This window comes from Epinephelus lanceolatus, chromosome 13 (genome assembly GCF_041903045.1).
Source record: "Epinephelus lanceolatus isolate andai-2023 chromosome 13, ASM4190304v1, whole genome shotgun sequence".
Lineage (NCBI taxonomy): Eukaryota > Metazoa > Chordata > Actinopteri > Perciformes > Serranidae > Epinephelus > Epinephelus lanceolatus.
This window is the reverse complement of record NC_135746.1, coordinates 11,289,102-11,310,160: the sequence shown is the minus strand read 5'-3', so window position 1 is coordinate 11,310,160 and position 21,059 is coordinate 11,289,102. Positions and strand designations below refer to the sequence as shown.

The following is a 21,059-nucleotide window of genomic DNA, read 5'->3' as shown; positions in this document are numbered from 1 at the left end:
TTTTCAGTCTTTGTTCAAGCACATAGAGAGAAGACTCAAACTGTGTAGGCAGTAAGCATGAAGGAGACTCCGGGGAGGCACAAGAACGTGATCAAGTCGAAGTTCTCTTGTTCTGTGAAAAAGGAGGGGAAACTGGTGGAGTTGTGGGGGTCGCGGGGGGGCTGGAGCCTATACCAGCTGGCATTGGGCGAGAGGCAGGGTACACCCCGGACAGGTCACCAGACTATCACAGGGCTGACACATAAGCTCTTTTTACACTGCCAGATTTTCAGCCAAGCTGCGAGCCTTCAGACACACAGAGCCAGATTGGCAAGTTGATCCAAGGTGCCCAATTTTCCGCCTCATAGGGGTAGACATATTGGCGGAACCTTTTTGGTTTAAAAAGAACAAGGTGGCCTTCCGCCACGGGAGGGGCTGTTGATTACTTGTAGGAGGAGCTGTTGATGACGCCACACGTGCGACCCACTGGCGGTGGATAAACAGCAAACAGCTGATAGCAGGAATTAGCGAGCAGCTAGTAGCAAGAGGGAAACACAAACCTGACAGACACAGTAAAGATGAGTAACTGGGGAGACAAGGAATTGCACGCCCTCCTTGCCCTCGCAAACGAAGAGGCCATTAACCGTCAGATCACGGGGATGGTGAAGAACGGGCCGACTTATGAGAGAATCACAGAAGGACTGACCAGCTGCGGCTTCCCTCCCACGTCACTGGTTACGTCACACGGTGAGCTACATGTTTTGTTACTTGCTCACGCCCCCCATTGCCCCGAAAAAGGCACATTCTGTATGAGCAAAAGTAGGCAGGCGGCATTTTGCTGCACTCCCCGATTTTGTTTTTATACTGCCAATGCTGAAAGAAGACTGATTGGGCTTTCCTGCAAATTTGCACAATTCCTGTTTAAAAAGGGCTACAGAGACAGACACCCATTCACACTCACATTCACACCTACAGACAATTTAGAGTCACCAATTAACCTGTATGTCTGTGGACTGTGGGAGGAAGCTGGAGTACCTGGAGGAAACCCACACTGACATGGGGAGAACATGCAAACTCCGCACAGAAGGGCTCCCCCACCCTGGGGTTCGAACACCCTACCCTGGATATGAACCGGGAACCCTCTAGCTGTGAGGTGACAATGCTAACCACTGTGCACCACCCACACCGCCCACTTATTTTAGTGGGAAATTTAAATCTTCAAAAAAATAGTTTATCTCTGATTCCCACTGTCTCCTTCCACTAAAACAGTTCAGCCAACCGACGAAGGCTGCTAGCGAGCTGAGGCGAAAAAAATCCAAAATCTAAAGTTTGCGCGCAAATACAGCCATTTTTATACATCATATTGATGCCGATTTGAAAATAACACTGTCAACATATGACACCTTTTATACAAGGAATCGTTAATATGACATATTTCTTCAATACCAGGGGCAGTGTGGTCGCACTGGGGCCCGTGGGGTGGGGGGCTTGCACATGATTCAGATTGCCACCTCAGAACTACACTTGTGTTCGAGGAACTCACATTGATTTAAAAATGGTGCCAGAGAGAAACAAACAGGAGGAAAAAAATAGCAAAGCTCCCTCAATCAGATTAATTTGGATTTTTATAAACAGTTGCCAGTGGTGTATGTGTGCTGTATAGCTAGTAACTAGCTTGCACCGGAGCCCGTGGTAACTACCTTATTCTACTGCTCTCCAGTCCATGGGTTGATGTATCTGTCCTCACATACCTTTCTAAAAATTCATTATAAGCCACCACATCTTAGCTTTGAGTTTTCACACTCCTCCCTTAATCCCCCTCTTCCACTTTCACCTCTCCCTTAATGCATTCATGTGAAATTGTGATTCCACCACACGACGGGACAACAGATGATCTTCTTTGTCTATCAGCAGTTTTCCTGGACTGCTGCAGTACCATCATATTTTACAATCAGTCAGATCATTACAGTTGTTCGGACAGATGATGCGCAGACGTTGCCTGTGCTGGATGTGCTCCTTCTTTGTGTGGATCCTTTTGTGGAGGAACGGCCTGGTGTGAACGCTGAGGGCGTCCTGCTGATTCATGCTGCAGTCAAACAGTCTCAGCAGAGTTTGTGCCGCGCTCGACCCTTTGAAAGCGAGAGGAAATGGAGCCTCTAACCCTGTCAGTTGGGCTGCCGATCACACTGTAGCAGCTCAATTTAAAAATTCAGATATGTTATTCGTAAGGCGAGACTGCAGTCTGATGTGTACACGAACAGATGTGCTGATTTTTTTAACAGTCAAATTATTTTAAATGACTGTTGTATTTGGTTGTTTTCCAGTCGTGAGTGTTTACTATTGACTCAGATGTCCCGGAGTTTGTGTGTAGCATCTGTACACGTGTTGTTCTTGTGTGTACGTCTGATAAGAATCTGTCTGTCAAGGAGCTGCGAGACAGGTAAGACTCACTATAATGATTAATCTCCCACACACAGACACAACCACACACCTATAAACACACTTACACACACACACACACACACACACGCGCGCGCGCACAGAATAATTATGAGAGTAATTAGCTTTCTCAGCAACTCAAAATCTTCATTGGTCCTCAGTGAGTATTAGCTTCTTCACCCAAGGCACATTTCCCCACAAAGCTCCCTGATTATTGTTTAGTCTCCCAGACTGCATTATCGCGCAGCGCTCTTCCACAGCCACATTAAGGCTCACGGCTCGGCAACGCCAGGATTACAATGAATCCCAAAATCGTTCTGGAGAAAATTGTCTTCTTGTCACATGAAAATGATGCATGTGACATGACACTGCCACTGTGTACATATTCATTAAGGCTTAATAGTGGCCTGGAACCTCAATTTGAATCCTGATTCCGTCTGATAACATTTGTCCCTTGAGAAGAAGTATGAAAATCACTCGTGTGGCTCATGGTATTATCGCTCATTTGTGTGCAGTCTGCATGCTTTCCCCGTCTCTATGTGCTCCTGTTTCCTCCTGCAGTCCAAAAGATTTAAAACTGAGGTCAACTGGAAGCTCTAAATAGGCCATAGGTGTGAGTGTGAGGGTGAATGTGTTTGTCTACATGTGTTAACCCTGTGACTGTGTACCCTGCCTCTTGCCCAGTGCATGCTTGGCTCCAGCTCCCCAACACTTGGAAAATGGATGAATAGATGGTTAGCTGATGATGGGTGATGGTGAAATCAGTCTGAGTTTGTAGAAGCGGCTGAAAACTTGAAGTGTTTCTTTGTTCAATTCAATTCAATTTTATTCATAAAGCCCAACATCACAAAACACAATTTGTGTCAAAGGGCTTTTTACATCCCTCTGTCCTTTGGACCCTCACAGCGGATAAGGAAAAACTCCCAAAAACCCCTTTAACGAGGAAAAAAATGGTAGAAATGTCAGGAAGAGCGACTGAGGAGGGATCCCTCTTCCAGGATGTACGGACAGACGTGCAATAGATGTCGTGTGAACAGAACAAATCAACGAAATAAACGACAGTGAAAGTAAAAGAGGGAAAGACAGAGAGACGTACGGCAAACATAACATTACAACATTAAAGATTTATGCCTAAAACCGTGTCACACCAAGCACAGATTTTCGTCTACAAAATTTGGACCCATTTTTACAATGGACCCAGGATTTTAGTGGATTTCCACCTTTGGAATTTTAGAATTGAAATCCTTTGTTCCAACTAATATCATACCTTGAGGTCGTAGCTTGCTTGCTGCCAGAATGGGAACTTGGATCTTATCAATTGGCTTCTAAACCCCCAACATTGTAATGACAGACACCAAAACGACTACCACAACAACCAAATAAAGGACATTACATGGCTTAAAAACGCCCAGCAGCTGCTAACGTTTAATGTTGGACACAAATTGGGACTAGCTGCAACAGCTCGCCTTCGCATCAAATTTGGGGTCCAATTAGTTCATGAATTATTAGGTGGTGGTTTTCAAATTTTTTGTGCCCGAGGCACCAAAGGGCAAGCTAAAATCTCAAGGCACACCTGTATTTATATCTGTGCACAATATAATCGCTATAACGGGTGTTACCACTCTTACTACAACGTATCTGTTTGTTTTTATTTACTAATATCAAATAACAATTGACAACTAATTAATAGTTGGAAATATCCAACGAAATCATTTAAGAATTCATTTAAAACTTTTTAAAATTACATCAAAGCACCAATATCACATTTAAATGGGAAAAAATGTGAGATAATGTGATGGGTCACACACTAATAATTCCCATGCATGAAGGACAACAAACAGGCTCCCCGTTAAGGTTTTTTAAACAAAATTAAATTCAATTAAATTACATTCTTTAGGTAGAGTTTGTCTCTTTATTAGGAAAGGTGTGCGCACAACATACGATAGAGTCAATTAAAAATTAATTCATAACTTTTTGTACAGGCCCAGTTGAATATTGCAATAATAATGTGTGGCTATCACAAAAATGGCAGACCATTTGAGAACCACTGATGTAGGCAACAGTAGCCCCTTTTATTCTCTGTCTGGACAGGTTTTTGTTCAGTGGATTGGAAACAAGCACTATTTAGGAAGATGCTTATTGTTTTTCTTCTTTCTTTTTTGTATATAAAAAAATGAAAAACAGCGATGCAGGTAATTCGCAATGGACCTGGTGTACGTAGCTGTCACATGAAATATTTGCGTGCAGATTTTTTGTATTCCTGCACCGTGTTTTTTCGCATCACATTTATGAGGAATGACTTTAAAGAAGAAGTTTGGAAAGAACATTTTTGGGTATTTTATATACATAATTTAGCATTGTTTATCAGAATGTGTTGATGTGGTTTGATCAGATTCGTTTGGCAGGGCTGACAATGTGAGCAGACAACCATAAAACTGTCATTATGCTTTGATTCAAATGGCTAAACCCTGATTGGTGCATAGAAATTTGCATTGTGCTATTTTCCAAACCAGTGACAAAAGCAAGGTCAAAAACAAAACCACCCAGGCTGGTAGAATACAATGACCTCTGTATAAATGGAAACTTTAGAAACTTCCAGTATTTAAAAGATAATCACGATCTATGAAACAGATTTTTTACAACTCTCTTTTTCTCTCTGGTTTGCTTGAATATGTGAAGAGGTCCAAGAAATAATTGAACTGAATGTATTTATTTTAATCTATTTCAAGTAATTATTTTGTTTATTTCTTCCTGCCTAATATTTTTTTTTACCAATGACAGTTTTCTCATAGGTTGAAATATCCTTTGTAAGTTAAATTCTATTTATCAAACCACTAATATCATCTTTGAACTAACAGTCATATAACAAATGTTTTATCTTTATTTGATCGCTTCATTACTTTATTTTCAGAGACGAAAGGAAGAAAGGGGAAAAACAGAAAACTTTGTAATTATGATGAGCTGTGAGAATTGTTCAAAATTGTTCTTAATTTAAATTAAGAAAAAAGAAAACTACCCAAATCTCTAAAACAATCTATTTGCCACATGAAATCATGTAAGATACAACTCGAGTGAAATGTAATCCTGTTAATTCCTTCAATATATGTGTATGATTGGGGATGTTGGTGAAGTGGTGGTGGTTGGAGGATGAGGTGGGGGTGTCTAAGGCAGTGTCTTCATATAGGATCCTGATGTCCTGAGGGTAGAGGCTCTTCCTGAACCTCTCAGTGCTGGCCTGGTGTAACCAGCACCTTCTTCCTGACCTCAACAGGGAGAAAAGGCAGTTATCCGGGTGGTTGGGATCTTTTATGATTCTCCTGGCCTTATTCTTGCAGCGCCTCATGTAAACATCCTTTAGGCAGGAAGGCCAACAGTGAGTTCAGCCGAGCAACTACTCATGTTCGGTGCTGTTTCCGTACCAAGCTTCTCTTGATGCTGCAGGAGCAGAAATTCCTCAATATTTGAGGGGATACCCATAATTTCCTCAGGCTTCTAAGGTGAAATAGTCTCGGTCTTGCTTTTCTCACCACTGTGTCAGTACGCAACGCCCAGGTCAGGCTGTCCATCGTCTCCACTGAGTTCCCTCCTTGCTTCTTTCCGAACTCCACTATCATTTTTCTGATGTCCAGGTGTAGGTTGTTGTCCTGACACCAGTGGTTCAGGTCCTCTTCTTCTTTCAGGTCATCCTTGTCATTGTTACACGTGATCAGGCCCACCTCAGCTGTGTTGTCAGCATCCTGTTGGAGTTGGAGGTTGCTACACAGTCATGTGTTTACAGGGAGTACAGCAGGGGGCCATAAACGCAGCCCTGGGGTGCTCCGGTGTTACAGATGAGGGTGGAAGTAGCGTGTCCGCCCACTCTCACCACCTGAGGTCTGCCTGTCAGGAAGTCAAGGATCCACATGCACAGTGAGGTGTTTAATTCCACCTCCTGGAGCTTTGTGACGAGCTCAGAGGGAGCTATGGTGTAAACGCTTCACTGCAGTCAATAAACAGTAATCTAACATGTGATGTAAACAAAACGGATCTACAGTCAGGTCCATAATTATTTGGACAATGATACAGTTGTCGCCATTTTGGCTCTGTACACCACCACAATGGGTTTTAAATGAAACAATGAATACCTGCTTAAAGTGCAGACTCTCAGCTTTCATTTAAGGCTTTTTTTCAAAAATGTAGTATGAACCGTGTAGACAAGCATTTCTTCACACAGTCCCCCAACTTTAAGGGCTCATAAGTATTTGGACAAACTAACATAATCATCAATTAAACAGTCAGTTTTAATACTTGGTTGCAAATCCTTTACAGTCAATGACTGCCTGACGTGTTGGACACATAGGCATCATCAGATGCTGGGTTTCTTCCCTGGTGATGCTCTGCCAGCCCTTTACTGCAGCCGTCTGCAATTCCTGCTTGTGTTTTGGGTGTTTTGCCCTCAGTTTTGGCTTCAGCAAGAGAAACGCATGCTCAATTGGATTCAGGTCAGATGATATGACTTGGCCATTACAGAACATTCCACTTCTTTGCCTTAAAAATGTCTTTGGTCGCTTTTGCAGTATGCTTCAGGTCAATGTCCAACTGCACTGTGAAGCATCGTCCAATGAGTTTTGAAGCATTTGGTTGAATCTGAGCAGATAATGGTGCCCCAAACACTTCAGCTTTCATCCTGCTGCTCTTGTAAGCAAGACAAGACTTCACTAGAATAAATACAGAGGGTTTATCACAAGATGCAAACCATTGGTTAGCCTTAACAATGGAAGGCCAGATTAGAGTTGGTCAAAAACCATCTAAAAAGCCTGTACAGTTGTGGAACAGCATACTATGGCCAGATAAAATAAAGATCAACTACCAGAATGATGGGAAGACAAGAGAAGGAAGAAGGGAAGGAACTGCTCATGATCCAAAGCACACCACCTCATCAGTGAAGCATGGTGGAGGTACTGTTATGTCATGGCCATGTATGGCTGCCAGTGGAACTGGTTCTCTTGTATTTATTGATGATGTGACTGCTGACAAGAGCAGCAGGATGAAAGCTGAAGTGTTTGGGGCACCATTATCTGCTCAGATTCAATTAAATGCTTCAAAACTCATTGGACGATGCTTCACAGTGCAGATGGACATTGACCTGAAGTATATTGCAAAAGCAACCAAAGACATTTTTAAGGCAAAGAAGTGGAATGTTCTGCAATGGCCAAGTCATATCATCTGACCTGAATCCAATTGAGCATGCGTTTCTCTTGCTGAAGCCAAAACTGAGGGCAAAACACCCAATTAATTAATTAATAATTAATTGATGATTATGTTAGTTTGTCCAAATACTTATGAGCCCTTAAAGTCGGGGGACTGTGTGAAGAAATGGTTGTCATTCCTACACGGTTCATACTACATTTTTGAAAAAAACCTTAAATGAAAGCTGAGAGTCTGCACTTTAAGCAGGTATTCATTGTTTCATTTAAAACCCATTGTGGTGGTGTACAGAGCCAAAATGATGACAACTGTATCATTGTCCAAATAATTATGGACCTGACTGTATTTTCGGCAGAAAATGATGTGTTCGTGAATGACTCCATCACTCAAAGTGAGGAGCCTAATGGGAAAGAAGGTTTTCATGGCCTTAATACAACATACTGATGAATTTTAATCTTCTCCCTGAGATTTCAGTTGTTGCAGTGAAAATAAAAATGATTTAACAAGCAACATATCACTAAGCACATGAACTCTCACATGGATACACAGCATACTCCTCCAGCTCTATCTGATTTGAAATTGTTGTTTAGTTCCAACAAGCTCTTTCTCCCTCTCTCTCACTCTCTCTCTCTCTTTCTCTCTCTCTCTCTCTCTCTCTCAGGGTGCAAAACAGGCAGGAATGTGCAGCATCGAGAGCCAAGGGCCAAAATACAACAGTTGAGCAAAGGCCAAATAATAACTGTTGGACATTAATTATTTAGACACGGAACAAGTGGCATTTTAGGTTTCCTGTCAACACAAAGCTTATTAAAATACAGTGTTATCTCAAAACAACCCCTGATACTCAATTATACTCCATAAAAGTGAGATAAATACAGTGTTACATCACTTTTAACTGTTTTTAAACTACAGTAATGATGATTTAATATTTATCTGTGACCTTACTGAACACAGTGTTGTCACATGAAGAGCCTATAGAGACAGACGTAAGTATTGTATCTGGTGCTGACTGGGACTGAGCAATATAACGACTATGTGAGATACATTGATATATGTTTAAGCAAGATATAAATTTAGACAACACCATTTATATTGATACAGGGTCAAGTTGTGTTACATAAAGCATACCAGTGTGCATTTCTCCTCTCTAACAGCTCTGCCCCACTCATCCACTCACAAGTTTTCCAGCAACACTCAGAGAGACACAGAGCTGCTCCTCTGTTTAATCTGTTTGTTCATTCAGGGGGATCTATACTTGTGCAGCAGACCCTACGCCATAGCCTATGCCGTTGTGAACAAAAAAAATCAACTAAACTTTACCGCAAATGTATAATGTGCAGTGGGGTTTCTGTGAAGTGCTGTAAAGTTTAGTTGATTCTAAACACGGTGGTGTACATGGTGTATAGCTACACTATAACTTGCAGCATTCACAGACAAAGCACCTATCTTTATCTGGACACATTTTCCCCACAAATACAACATGTTAATGTTTTTAGCACAAGTCTATGGCATTTTACATTGTATAAATTAGCCTAGCGACTAGAAGACTTCTCTCTACTCATACGAAGCCAAGAACAACAGCAACATTTAACAAAAGTAACGTTACAAAATTCAGCTCCATAACAAGTCACAAGGTTCACCGACAAAACAACTGTCTCATACTAAACATGTTTTCCAAACAAATATAACATGCTAACTTTATTGGCACAACTTATGGCATTTTACATTGTATAAATTAGCCTAGTGGCTAGCAGACTTTTCCTCTGCTCATGAAGCCAAGAACAACAGCAACATTTAACAAAGGTAACGCTACAGAATTTGGCTCCATTACAACTCACAAGGTTCACTGACAAAACAACTGTCTCATACTAAACAGGCTAAGCAGGTTTTCCAAACAAATATAACATGCTAACAATATTAGCACAAGCTTATGGCATTTTTCATTGTATAAATTAGCCTAGCGACCAGCAGAGAGTTCCTCTGCTCATATGAAGCCAGGACAAATCACACACAAGACTTAAAATGCTATTTTTGTGGAGGGTTTATTGTCTTCACAATTTATTGTTTCTTTTCTGTGAAATTAAAGTAAATTAAAGCTTTGTTTCCACTGACGGAAATGGTTTCAGCTTACAGAAACAGATAGGAATCTGCATCACTGCGACACGTAGTTACATTTCTAGGGAGGTGCACGTCAGGCTACAGGGTAGGCCATGCCAGGCTGCACCAGAGATGGACCTTCTACTGAGTAGGTCCAAAAGTCGGGTCGCCCGCCCTCAAGCAGGTAGCAGTGGCGTCTTGCCGGCCCCAGCTAACCCCCAACGACCCCCCTTCTCCCCCTAAAACAAGCCGTGTGTGTTGCAAGACTCTCCTCACCTCTGTCTGCAGGAAAGGAGAAAAATGTGTTTTTAAAAGTCTCTGTGTTCAGCTCTCAGTACTTTACTAGCTTCAAACTGAATCTCTGTGGTTTGGAGTTTAGTTTCTCTCCTGCGTCCTGTTTTTACCTCAAATATCTGTTTTATTTTACTGTTTCATGTTCGCTATCAGCCGTATCAGAAATTGTGTGAAGTTGCTGCTGGAAAACTCAACATTTCCTTATTTTGCTGCTTCACAATAAAAGTTCTTACATAACAAAATAATGGGGACTTTTATTTCGAAGGATCTACAGGAAATAAAATGTGTTAATTACTGAATTAGCGGAACTTTGTTAGCGGCTTTTCTTCAATTAAGACAAGTCTAATAATATGGCAGGGAGGAAGAGTGAAAGCAGAAACAGCCACAGTGAGATGTTAATGAAGAGCTGCAGACAACAGGCTCTTACTGCACCTCTGCAAACAGCTCACCTCCAACAGGTAAACTTCTTTTACCTGCCCTGCTGTGGAAAAACATATCCAGCAAATATAACAGGAGACTATAGCCGTGGACATGTAGCCCATTTTTCCCGTCAATCTCACTCCCCAATCTGCTCTGGGCACAAGGAAAGCAGGAAAGCTGGTCTTCTCTCAACTATTTCTACTGATCCAGTCGGCATTTATCACCTATCAATATTTATGTGTTACCAAACACCATCCTCGATTCAGTGTTGAATAAGACATGCTTAGGTATTGATCCTGGGCTGCGTCTACTTTAATGGAATAACTAAACTGACGGCCTCAGGTAAATGGGCTCATTCAAGTTAATGCTCAGAGACACGCGCTGCATTCAAAATACAACAATCGCAGAATTAACATGTTGATTTGCTTCATTTTGCTCCTCTGTTACTGGTGTTAGACTTTAACTGTGATTTATTCAGACTGTGTAAATGCTTACTAAATGGTAGTCAGTGTTGAACACGTCCCTATCAACATGGTTGTATTGATGAATTGATGGATTGATAAGAGACTGAATGAAGAATAATGATGTCTGAATGGACGGGTGAACATGTTTTGTTGGTCCTTTTCTCCTCATCCGTTAGATTCTCCCTGTGACTGTTGCTCTGTGGTTTAAAGTGGAGAGTATGTGGGCGAGACGCATAAATGAAAGACAACTTTGATCTAGCATGAATCTACCTAACACTCCTCATCCGTCACTCTCTTTCTCGGCATGTCACTGTAAATGAATGAGCCTGGCTGCAAAATCTGGAGGCTACAGGTTTCACTTTGAGTTCTGTCGAAGTGTCAGCACATCCCCTCAGTCCAAGATGGCTTCATTCAAACCTGCTGCTTCATTACAAGGACACAGAACGAGAGGACGAGCCAGGAGATAGGGTTGAAGAGAAAACTACTTCCTTAACTCAGGAGAACCAGACACGCAAACTGAAACCTACTTTATCAAATATATTCCAAGATGACAGTTCGCTAACCCTGTCCCCTTGAACAGGGATTGTTGAATCACACCTTAGCAACCATAACTAAACACAGCAGGTCTTTGAATTCCTCCACATATTGTGTTTTAAGAGTGATACTTGACATTTAAGGAGTTTGGAGAGCAGTGCATTTTGTTGACCTTTCCAAAACAAAAAAACTCAAGAGCAAAAGTGTAAGGGATGGATTAAACAGTGTGTTCGTCTGCTGTAACGTGAGCTGCACACACTAGCATTTATGATACATTGACATCCTGGCTGTCGCTTTTTGGATTTTTGGAGCCAAGGAAGAAGTGACTGTACTTAGATGAGAGGGTGAAGCTGTGGAGGAGCGAGGACTGGATCTGACTGTCACTCGAAGCAGCCACGCCCTTATTTATGCATAACTTTAAGTCTTATTAACATTACTAACAAGGTCATATTGAAAATTCACCCCCTGTACAGGAAATTAGCAACAAACACCAAAAACGTTTATTGGTACCAGGCTGTAAACATGTTTATTTCTGCTGTAAAGTTGGTCATTTCTTAGGTGAAGTCTGGTATTTTGCACTTTGAGCCCCATTTCTAAGTTGTTTATGATGAAATATTCTCTGCTCATGCTCTGCTCATTTTTTCTCTGAAAATGAGCAATCATCACTATTTTAGTCTTAGCCACTCTATTTCATCATAAACAACCCAGAAATGGGGCCCAAAGTGCAAAATACCGGACTTCTCCTTTATCATGGGTGTCTACAAAGTGCTGCAGGGATGATGTTTATTTGTAGGCCAACCCAGAGGTCAACTTTGCCCTGGTTCCCTTGACAAAAAGATGATAGGATTTTTGCATTGGATGTTGGATTACTGCAGACAATAAACTCTGTGGCAAACAAAAGTAAATGATGATTACATGTTATGTTCAGCAAGATAATCATCACAAACTAATAGTCTCCTTGACCTAACTTGGTCTCGGTTTTGTGGACTGTCTTGGACTGTATAATCCACTTCTGGACTCTTGAATCAGTCTGTAAACTGACATGCATATTTGTTTTTTTGTATACATTTCTGTGGGCTGGCACTTTGTTTTGTTTTGTTTGTTTTGTTCGTCTGTGTGTTTTGTATGTGGTTTAAACTTGAAAAACTATAAATAAAGTATTAAAAAAAAATCATCACAAACTAACACCACTTCAATGATTTTTGAAGTGTAAATGCCAGAAGCATAAAGCAAATATTAGGCTATAAACAAACTACACTACAGTCGCATGACTTCGTCACCACCACAAGGAGGCTGTAAAGCCGTGTTTGGCGTGATGACGTTCTGTAGTCTCATTTAGCTACTTGTTAGCAATCGTCTTTTTTAAGCCACATAAAAGCTTCAAAATTCTCGAGTGTGGTATTTGCTGATGTATTTGTCGTAAAACAAAACGTGAATGTCTCATGTGCTTGTGTTAACCACAGACCTTAATTGGAGTACTGTGGCTTCCTTGGCCCGGAAGCGAAAGCCCTGACGTAAATGCTACGTTAGCAATTAGCTAGCTATGAAGTATTAGGTTAAAAAGGTCATTAGGGTTACATCTCGTTACTTATGAAGTGAATCAAGTCTTTGTGTAAAATGAATCATAAAGTGGATTATTAATACCTTTGGGCCTCATATTTAGCCACTACAGTGTAGCATTGTAGCAGGGTTCAGATAGATCATTGTACAAACATACAGCGAAATTGAGGTGCACTTAAAGACCTGGCTCAGATATATAAATATAAGTAATAAATAGTAATACAATAGTATTAAAAATAAATAAATGCCTCCATTCCACTCACATTCATACACTCTTTGCCAATGTATGCAGTTAAATGGGATAAAAAAAATGCTCATGTATGTCAATGATTACTGTCACAATGGTGGATTTGTCTTGTACTAACAGTGGGCATGGTTTGTAGGGGTGTGTCTTGTACGCTACAAATGCAATGTGTCTGCAGCTGCACACGTCTCCCTTATGTCAGGCATCTAACCTCAAACCCATTTTCGGGTTTTTGGACTCATTCCTGTGAGAACTGACTCTCCTTAGGAGCTGGCCTCAAGTGGCCATTCGAGGAACTGCAGTTTTAGCACCTCTGTGTGGGCTTAATTTTTCAGCCCTGGAGGATCTGCTGTAAAATATTTGCGTCCATGTGTGTGGGTGTGTGTACTCACAGCTATCCTCTTCTTCTGAAATGAGCTTGACCACATAGCAGGCGTAGATGAACCCCATCAACTGGAAACAAAAAGAGCAGCAGAAACAGAGGGATTATTCTTTTGTGTGAGACAGACAGATAAACAGACAGACCGACAAATAAACAGACAGACAGACAGACAGATAAACAGACAGACAGACAGATAAAGAGATAACACAGAAAGCACACTGAACAAATTGTTGGAACAGACAGAGAAAACAGGTGTTGGTGTAAGTGGAGCAGAACAGCTCTGTGGTATTTTGCTCCAAAATAGAGCACTTGAATCAATGGAGACACACACACACACACACACACACAGGAAGACTGGTATCTTCAATGACAACCTCAAGGTTAGCCTAAAGTTTCATGGTTCCACAGCTGCACTAACACTGGTTTAATACTCGTCATCATAACATACGACTGTTAAAAACATTTCACAATGTTTTTAAAAAGGAGCTGTATTGCTCTGCTGATGCTACGACGCCAAGGTAGATAGTTTCATATTTGTTGCTATCGTCAAAATGAAAACCGCCACCCACTCTGACACGTCTCTGCTGTGCCGGGCCTGTAACCAAACGCAGAGGTGTACCTCACATTGTTCTCTCACGGTCTCACCTCCGTTTGAAGCCATTCACAAACCTGAACACATAACGGCTGCAGACTGAACAATAAAGGAGCAGCAGTGCTGTGTGTGCTCATGTGCTGCGATAGCTACAAAAAAAGGTAGCACCAAATGTGTGTGTGTGTGCAGTGTTTAGACAGTGATATAGCAGTCCTCACTAGCAGAACACCTTTGCTCTCTGATCCGCTCTCCCATTGGCTGTCTGTTTCCAAGGCGACCTGTAGGAGGTGGCTGATTGGAGCGAAGATGCAGCAAGGTGCGGTCAATGTAAGGTCGGCTTTTTAATGACCTTATTACCCCGCGACGACAGATGAGGAACGAGAGACGGAGACGCGGAGTGGCAGGCAGACAGTGATGGAGGTGTGTGTGTGTGTGTGTGTGTTTGTGTGAGGCGTTAAACTCACACATTACCCTGAATAAAGAGACCTGATTGTCCAAAGGAGGATTTAAGTGCAGGAAAAAATGACATTGACCTGGTTGGTATTCTATTGACTGCATGGACACATGCCAACACACACACACACGCACACACACACACACAAGGCCATGCAGAAGCACGTAAACACACACTGCAAATGTGAACAACTACATTTGAGATTCAGAGTATATCTCAAGGTCTTGACCTCATTTAGTCTAAATAATGTTCAGCTCCCAAAGCACCTCTCTCCTCTCTGCTTTTCTCACTTTCTCCCTCTCAGTATTTCCTTCCTGCTCCTGTTCCTTCCTCTTCTCCTCCACTATCTATTTTCTTCCTTCCTTTTTCGTTATTTCTCCTCTCCCTCCATTTCTCCTGCTGTCTTTGACAAGTACATGAGTCATAGAAATATAGTGTTTTGCTCAGCGGGGGATAAGTTTTGTTAAAGCTGAGCCAAATATTGGAAGTAGACAATGCTGTCAGTATCAGCATGGGGATCAGCAGTGATGAGAAAATCAATTTGGATTACATAGGAGGCCTTATGTATCGGAAATGCTTCGAAAATTACCACTGGTTGAAGACGCTGATAAGCTTCACTGGCTGTGAAATCTCAGCTGTCACTGCCACTAACAGCAGTTTATAAGAAGGGTTTTATTTTCAAATATTAGAACAGGGGTTAGCAACATGTTTTTTTTTTTGTTTATCAATCACTCATTCATTCATTTTCCAATACAGCTTATCCTGTATGTACGTAACACACATTCATGCTGTCATCAAGTGTGATGCTAAAAACAACTTTCAAACCAGCTGTCAACTGCATTTCCTGCCATTTCCTGCCATTTCCTTGATGCATCGTTCTGACTGACATGAGAACATCTTATATTCTTGAATTATATTCTTGTCTCTTTGTTTGGTAAGCCATCATAGAAAACCTCAGAGCTACAGAAAGAAGTATCCTTAATACAGTGGTGGAAAAAAGTTTTCGGACACCCTTAAAATTTTACACAATCTCAAATATTATCATGAAATATTTGTGGAAAAATCTTTTTTGTGTTTCAAAAGGTGTGGCTGCATTAGACAGATACAAACAAATACAAATTATATATATATTTTTTTTTATTGTTTACAAGAAAAACTAACAAAACTAAATTCTTGACAGTTTCAATATGTCAGTTCTCAACATTGTCGGTATCAAAGTCAACAAATAACAGAGAATGTGTTCAAAACTGAACAAAAAATAAATAAACCATCACATCATCAAATTAATATTTAGTAGTCCTGCCATTGGCACGTAGTAGAGCTCTAATCCTGGCTGGCATGTTCCCCACGAGCCTTTCACACTGTTGAGGGGTAATCTTGTCCCATTCTTCTTGAATTACTGCTTTTAATTCTTCTAAATTCTTTGGTTTATGCTTTGAAACAGACCTTTTGATAATCCACCACAGATTTTCAATGGGGCTCATGTCCAGGGATTGAGCTGGCCACTCTAAGACCTGGATACTGTGCTCCTGCAGCCAAGTTCTACTGGCCTTGGATGTGTGGCAAGGGGCATTATCTTGTTGAAACATCCAGTTTTTACCTCGACGGAACAGTGCATGCGCAGAAGGGAGCATGTGGGTTTCGAGAATGGTACAATACTTGGTATAGTTCAATGTGCCATCACAGACAGTGAGATGACCAACACCAGCAGCACTCATGCATCCCCAAACCATGATACTGCTTCCACCATGCTTGACAGTAGGTACTGTACATGCTGGAGATAATGCTTCGCCTGGCCTTCTGCGTACCCTCACATTAGTAGGAAGAAAATAAAGCTGGAAACTGGACTCATCTGACCACAAAATCTTCCTCCAATTCTTGGCTGTCCAGTTCTTGTGTGCCTGGGCCCAACGACGCTGGGCTAACCTCTGTCTCTCATTGATCAGGGGCTTCTTGATAGCCTTGTAGGACCTTAAGCCATGATCTGAAAGTCGGCCACGTACAGTGCGGGTGGAACACTGGACACCAGTTTGGTTTGACCACTGCTGCTGAAGCTCCTGTGATGTCATTCGGCGGTTTTGCCTGCACATGCGGATCAGAATGCGGTCATTTCTTGCTGAAGAAACCCTTGGACGCCCAGATCTTGGTTTGTCTTCCAAGCTGTTGGTTCGTCTGTATTTCTGCAGAGTGTATCCAACTGCTGAAGGAATGCATCTGCACTTCCTGGCTATCTGGCGGCAGCTGTACCCTTCCTGGCTGAGAATCTTTATCTTCAGGCGTGTTTCCTGCGTTAGGTTCCTTGTTTTAGCCATTTTTGTGTCTGAAGAACTTTCAAATGTGCTGGCTTTATGTAGACACAAAGCTTGGCAACAAAAATTGTGTCTTTTAATAAAAAGAACGACCTTCATCACTGGTACCAAAATGACCCAATACTCAAAATTTCTTATGTATTTTTATGGAACCAATCAATTTTAAGTTTTTAATGGCTTTTTTAGGATTTATTTAGTATTTTGGCTGTGACTGTACTAAAAGAAATTGCACTTGAAGACCTAAGAGTGATTCTTAATGCAATATTTCACAAATGCATGGGGTGTCCGAAAACTTTTTTCCACCACTGTATGTGCGCCTAATTGAATGACTCCATGACCATTTGTGTTAGTGTCAGTTACTCACACTGTGTTATGTCAAATTCGTGAAGAAAACTTGATTTGTGATGAAAGTTTGTTTTCCTTGCATGCCTCCATGGTGAACGAAGAATCCAAAAAGTAAGAAAATTCTTGATGAATTTAAGTAAATAGGGTCCATGTTTAACAACAGCAAAACTATATCTAAACATCCATTTACAAACTCTGACAGAACTCCTGCAGTATAATCCATTTCTTGGTTATCCAGTCGTACGCTCAGTGCTTCCTTAACACATGCATTTTTGTTAAAACTTTACTATTCAAAACACTGCCACACACAAGTAGCACACATGGGCAAGTGTGTGCATTTGAACTCTGCTTGTGCGTTCCATTGGGCGTGCTTCTCTTGCGTGCACGAGAATAATGATGCATAAGTGTAAGGCTCAACGTAAATGTTTTTGTTGTAACTCGCTCGGTTGGGCAAGTGGGTCAGAAATCTACTTGCCCGGAGTCTAATTGTGTTATTTATCATCAGTTATCAAAATAACAAAGACTGAAGTTAACCGTCGTGAATAACAACCCCATATTATCAACCTTGCTCTCAAACTTATGACAAACTGTGCAACACATGGTTGGAGTTTTGCCCACATCGTCTTACCCCACCCAACTAAACTCTTGTTTCCAGGATAATTAAAATGCTAGCTTGCGCTTTAGGTAATAATTTTTTTTTACCTGTCGTCATTTCCTCGTAAAAGCCAGACAGGTACTGTGCATGTGCACATCTCAACAGAGAAGAGATGGAAGTGAGATGGCTCACTCCTTTGCTACTTCCTATCATCAGCTCCAGAAAAGTCAACATGTTTAATTCTTTATTGCTAGATTGACAAGCCCATCGTGTAATTTTACTTGCCCCAGGCAATAGGGAAGTTGTTATTGCTGAGCGCTGAGGTGTTTTAAATTGTAAGGTGTTAGTAAAAATGCAGGTGTTTGAGAATTACTGAACATACGACTGGATAAATAAGACTTGGGTTATAAGGCACGAGTTGTGTGAGAGCTTGTAAACACATGATTTGATGGAGTTTTCCTGTTGTTAAACGCAGACCCTTATGACTTCAATTCATCAAGAATATTCTCAGTTTTTGGATTCTTCGTTCACAGTGAAGGCATGCAAGAGAAACCGAAACATTTTCTTTTTCACAAATTCAACATAACATGGGTGCGTAATTGATAAAGAAATGAAGTAAGTTAAGTATTCCTTTAAGATGACCTCCTGCCACAGACGGCCTCACCTGTCCGCTGCTACTCCAGCTTACATGATTCACCGTCAGTGTTCACTTTTAATGTCACAAAGTCAAAATGTTGTTTAAAAGACTTTCGGGAGTTTGGGGAGTTTTCTGTCACATGCTGTAAAAGCTGAACCGAAGCCCGTTCCGTCTTCTGCAGGCTCATTGCCTCTGAAAATTACTTTTGGGTGCAGTTTTGTTAGTACCACTGAACAGAGTGCAGAGAGCCGTGCCACCCTGCGATAGAGAACATTTGATCAGCTGTGACAGAGTGCGTTTCTCTGCACATCAATATCCTGTTAATATTCTGGATACTCAAGTATTCCGTTTCTGTGTTGCTGCATGTAAACATAATATCCTGTTTACAATAAGCCTGATTTGATCTTCTCTTGATGTGAAGGAACCCAAATAAGATAGCGGGGGTGCACCAATATCAGCTGTGGAGTTGTGACGTGTGTGCGCCTTATCTTGTTTCTTGTTAGAGTTCTGGGTCTGAGTGGGTTTGGTGCCTGCAGTTATATTTGGACTATCCTGCTGTTCATGGACCCTGAACACTCAAGTATCTATCACTCTGAGTTTTGCAGGGCTAAAAAGTTCTTCATAAGACATTTTATATCTAACGTAGAGAATAACATCTCCAACAACAGATGCTGATATGACTAAGATTAAGATCAAAAACACCCAAACAACCATCCACATCTCTTAGCCCACAGCACTGCACACTGACCTTGAAGGTAACTTTATTTATTTCTTTTCCAGTCTGCAATATTTCCCTCACAGTGACTCATGCATTCAAGCTCACGGCTTTCAGCTTATTATATTGCCAAGAAGTGAAATGAGAAAAAGGGAAGTGAAGACAAAACCAAACACAACCAAAGGTACTGCTGGGAAAACTGAATCTGTGAGGATTCATTGATTACTTCATCATTATTATCATTAGGGATGTTAATGGTTAGTTAATGGTTAAGCATTAATCACTTAACCATTAACTGGCTAACCATGGAGAATGTTTTTTGTTGGCGTTATGGTAGCTTTATTGGTAGTTTAATGAATGTGTGGTGGGTTTAGGCAGGTGGTAGGACGCAGGGTCAGCACTGACGTTACACTTGAGGTTTGGTGGCATTGACTCATTAGCCGCAATTAGCTGCACCTGGAGGAAGAGCTGGAGGGGCCTTTGAGCTAAAAAGGCACGCCACAAGGAAGACGCCAGAGGCAAGATGTTGTGAAGACAAACAGAGACTAGAAAGTGTTTGACACAGCACCACGAATTATTCATGTAAATACGCATTTACTCTGAACAACCACGAGAAGAGCAAGCTGGCCAAGTAGTCCAACAGAACGACACCTGAGGGATGTCCAGCGGAGTCGCCCAGTCCGAGCGCACTTGTCGTTAGCGGCAAGAGCTGTGGCTTAGTGGTGAGTCAACCACACACCAGATAGGAAAGGTCGCACTCACTCAGTCTTCAGTTTACCGCACTGTGCACGACTCTGGTCTGGTGGGAGCTAGCTAGCAGCACCAAACATTTGATGTCCCGACCCAACCATACTGCTGTGCCCATCCTTTGGTCTCCCCCCACATAAGTGACTCAATTTTAAGCCACAAAAACCCTTTAGCATCACTATTAGCACCACTGGCAGTGTCAACACAGCAAAGCTGCTTGCTCACCAGGGTGATTCGGGAGGAGACCAGAGGATTGGAAGCTGAGTGCCATCTAGTTCCATTATATTGGAGAGAAGGCAGACATCTCTACAGCTGATATCTCCAACACTCTGCAACTCACAACAAAACAATCTAGACTGATAAACAGCACTACAGGTAAGAGGCAGAATATGTATTTTTGATTTGGGGGTGAACTGTCCCTTTATCCTCCAATTTCTGTCCACTCTTCAAGCTTTCACTTACTATATTTCAAATACCACTTTGAGGAGCTAATGAATTATTAGCAAGTAGTAATGGTGAGTGACCACAGTTTGTGTGCGTGTGAGAATAAAGAATGAGAAAATGTATTTCAGCTTCTCCCCTGTCCCTCTTTGTTGTTGTCGATATTTCTCCCTGCTTTGCAGCATCTGTCTGCATTTGGATGGACTGAATTAAAGTGAGCCGCTCCCAGGTTTCTCACTGTTCCCTTTTTTTCATTTTGTCTGTAGATTAGGGTTACCTAGTTACCGCAGCAATACTAAAGGGTGTTCGGTGTGACGAGTGGAAATGGAAATAGCACCACTTCAGCATGGACGGGGTCCCTGCCCTGATCAGCCTGACAAGCAATAACTTGTACAACCTCACCACTTCACCTCACAGAGGCATGTACCTCATTCAGAGCAGAAACCATTTTAATGGGGTTTTATGTGCACGGTGACACACACTGTCCCAGGAGGCTGGAAGACTGTCTTTATCCCATTTCCTAAAAATACTGTGCAGCAGGTGCTTGTTGCCATGATAAACAACGTAGTTAGTTAAGCAACAGTGAGTCAGCAAAACCTGGTGGCATTATCTTAAGGCAGAGAA

At 41.6% G+C, this 21,059-nt stretch overlaps 1 protein-coding gene across 1 annotated transcript in view; it reads right to left on the bottom strand.

Moving 5' to 3' along the window:
- The window catches only part of nkain2 (sodium/potassium transporting ATPase interacting 2), a 135,255-nt gene that overhangs the window by 10,205 nt on the left and 103,991 nt on the right, over window positions 1-21,059 (bottom strand). Inside the window, exon 5 of the mRNA XM_033649332.2 lies at window positions 13,611-13,671. Within this exon, the coding sequence (XP_033505223.1) occupies window positions 13,611-13,671 (61 nt within the window). The remainder of the gene's footprint in view (window positions 1-13,610; window positions 13,672-21,059) is intronic.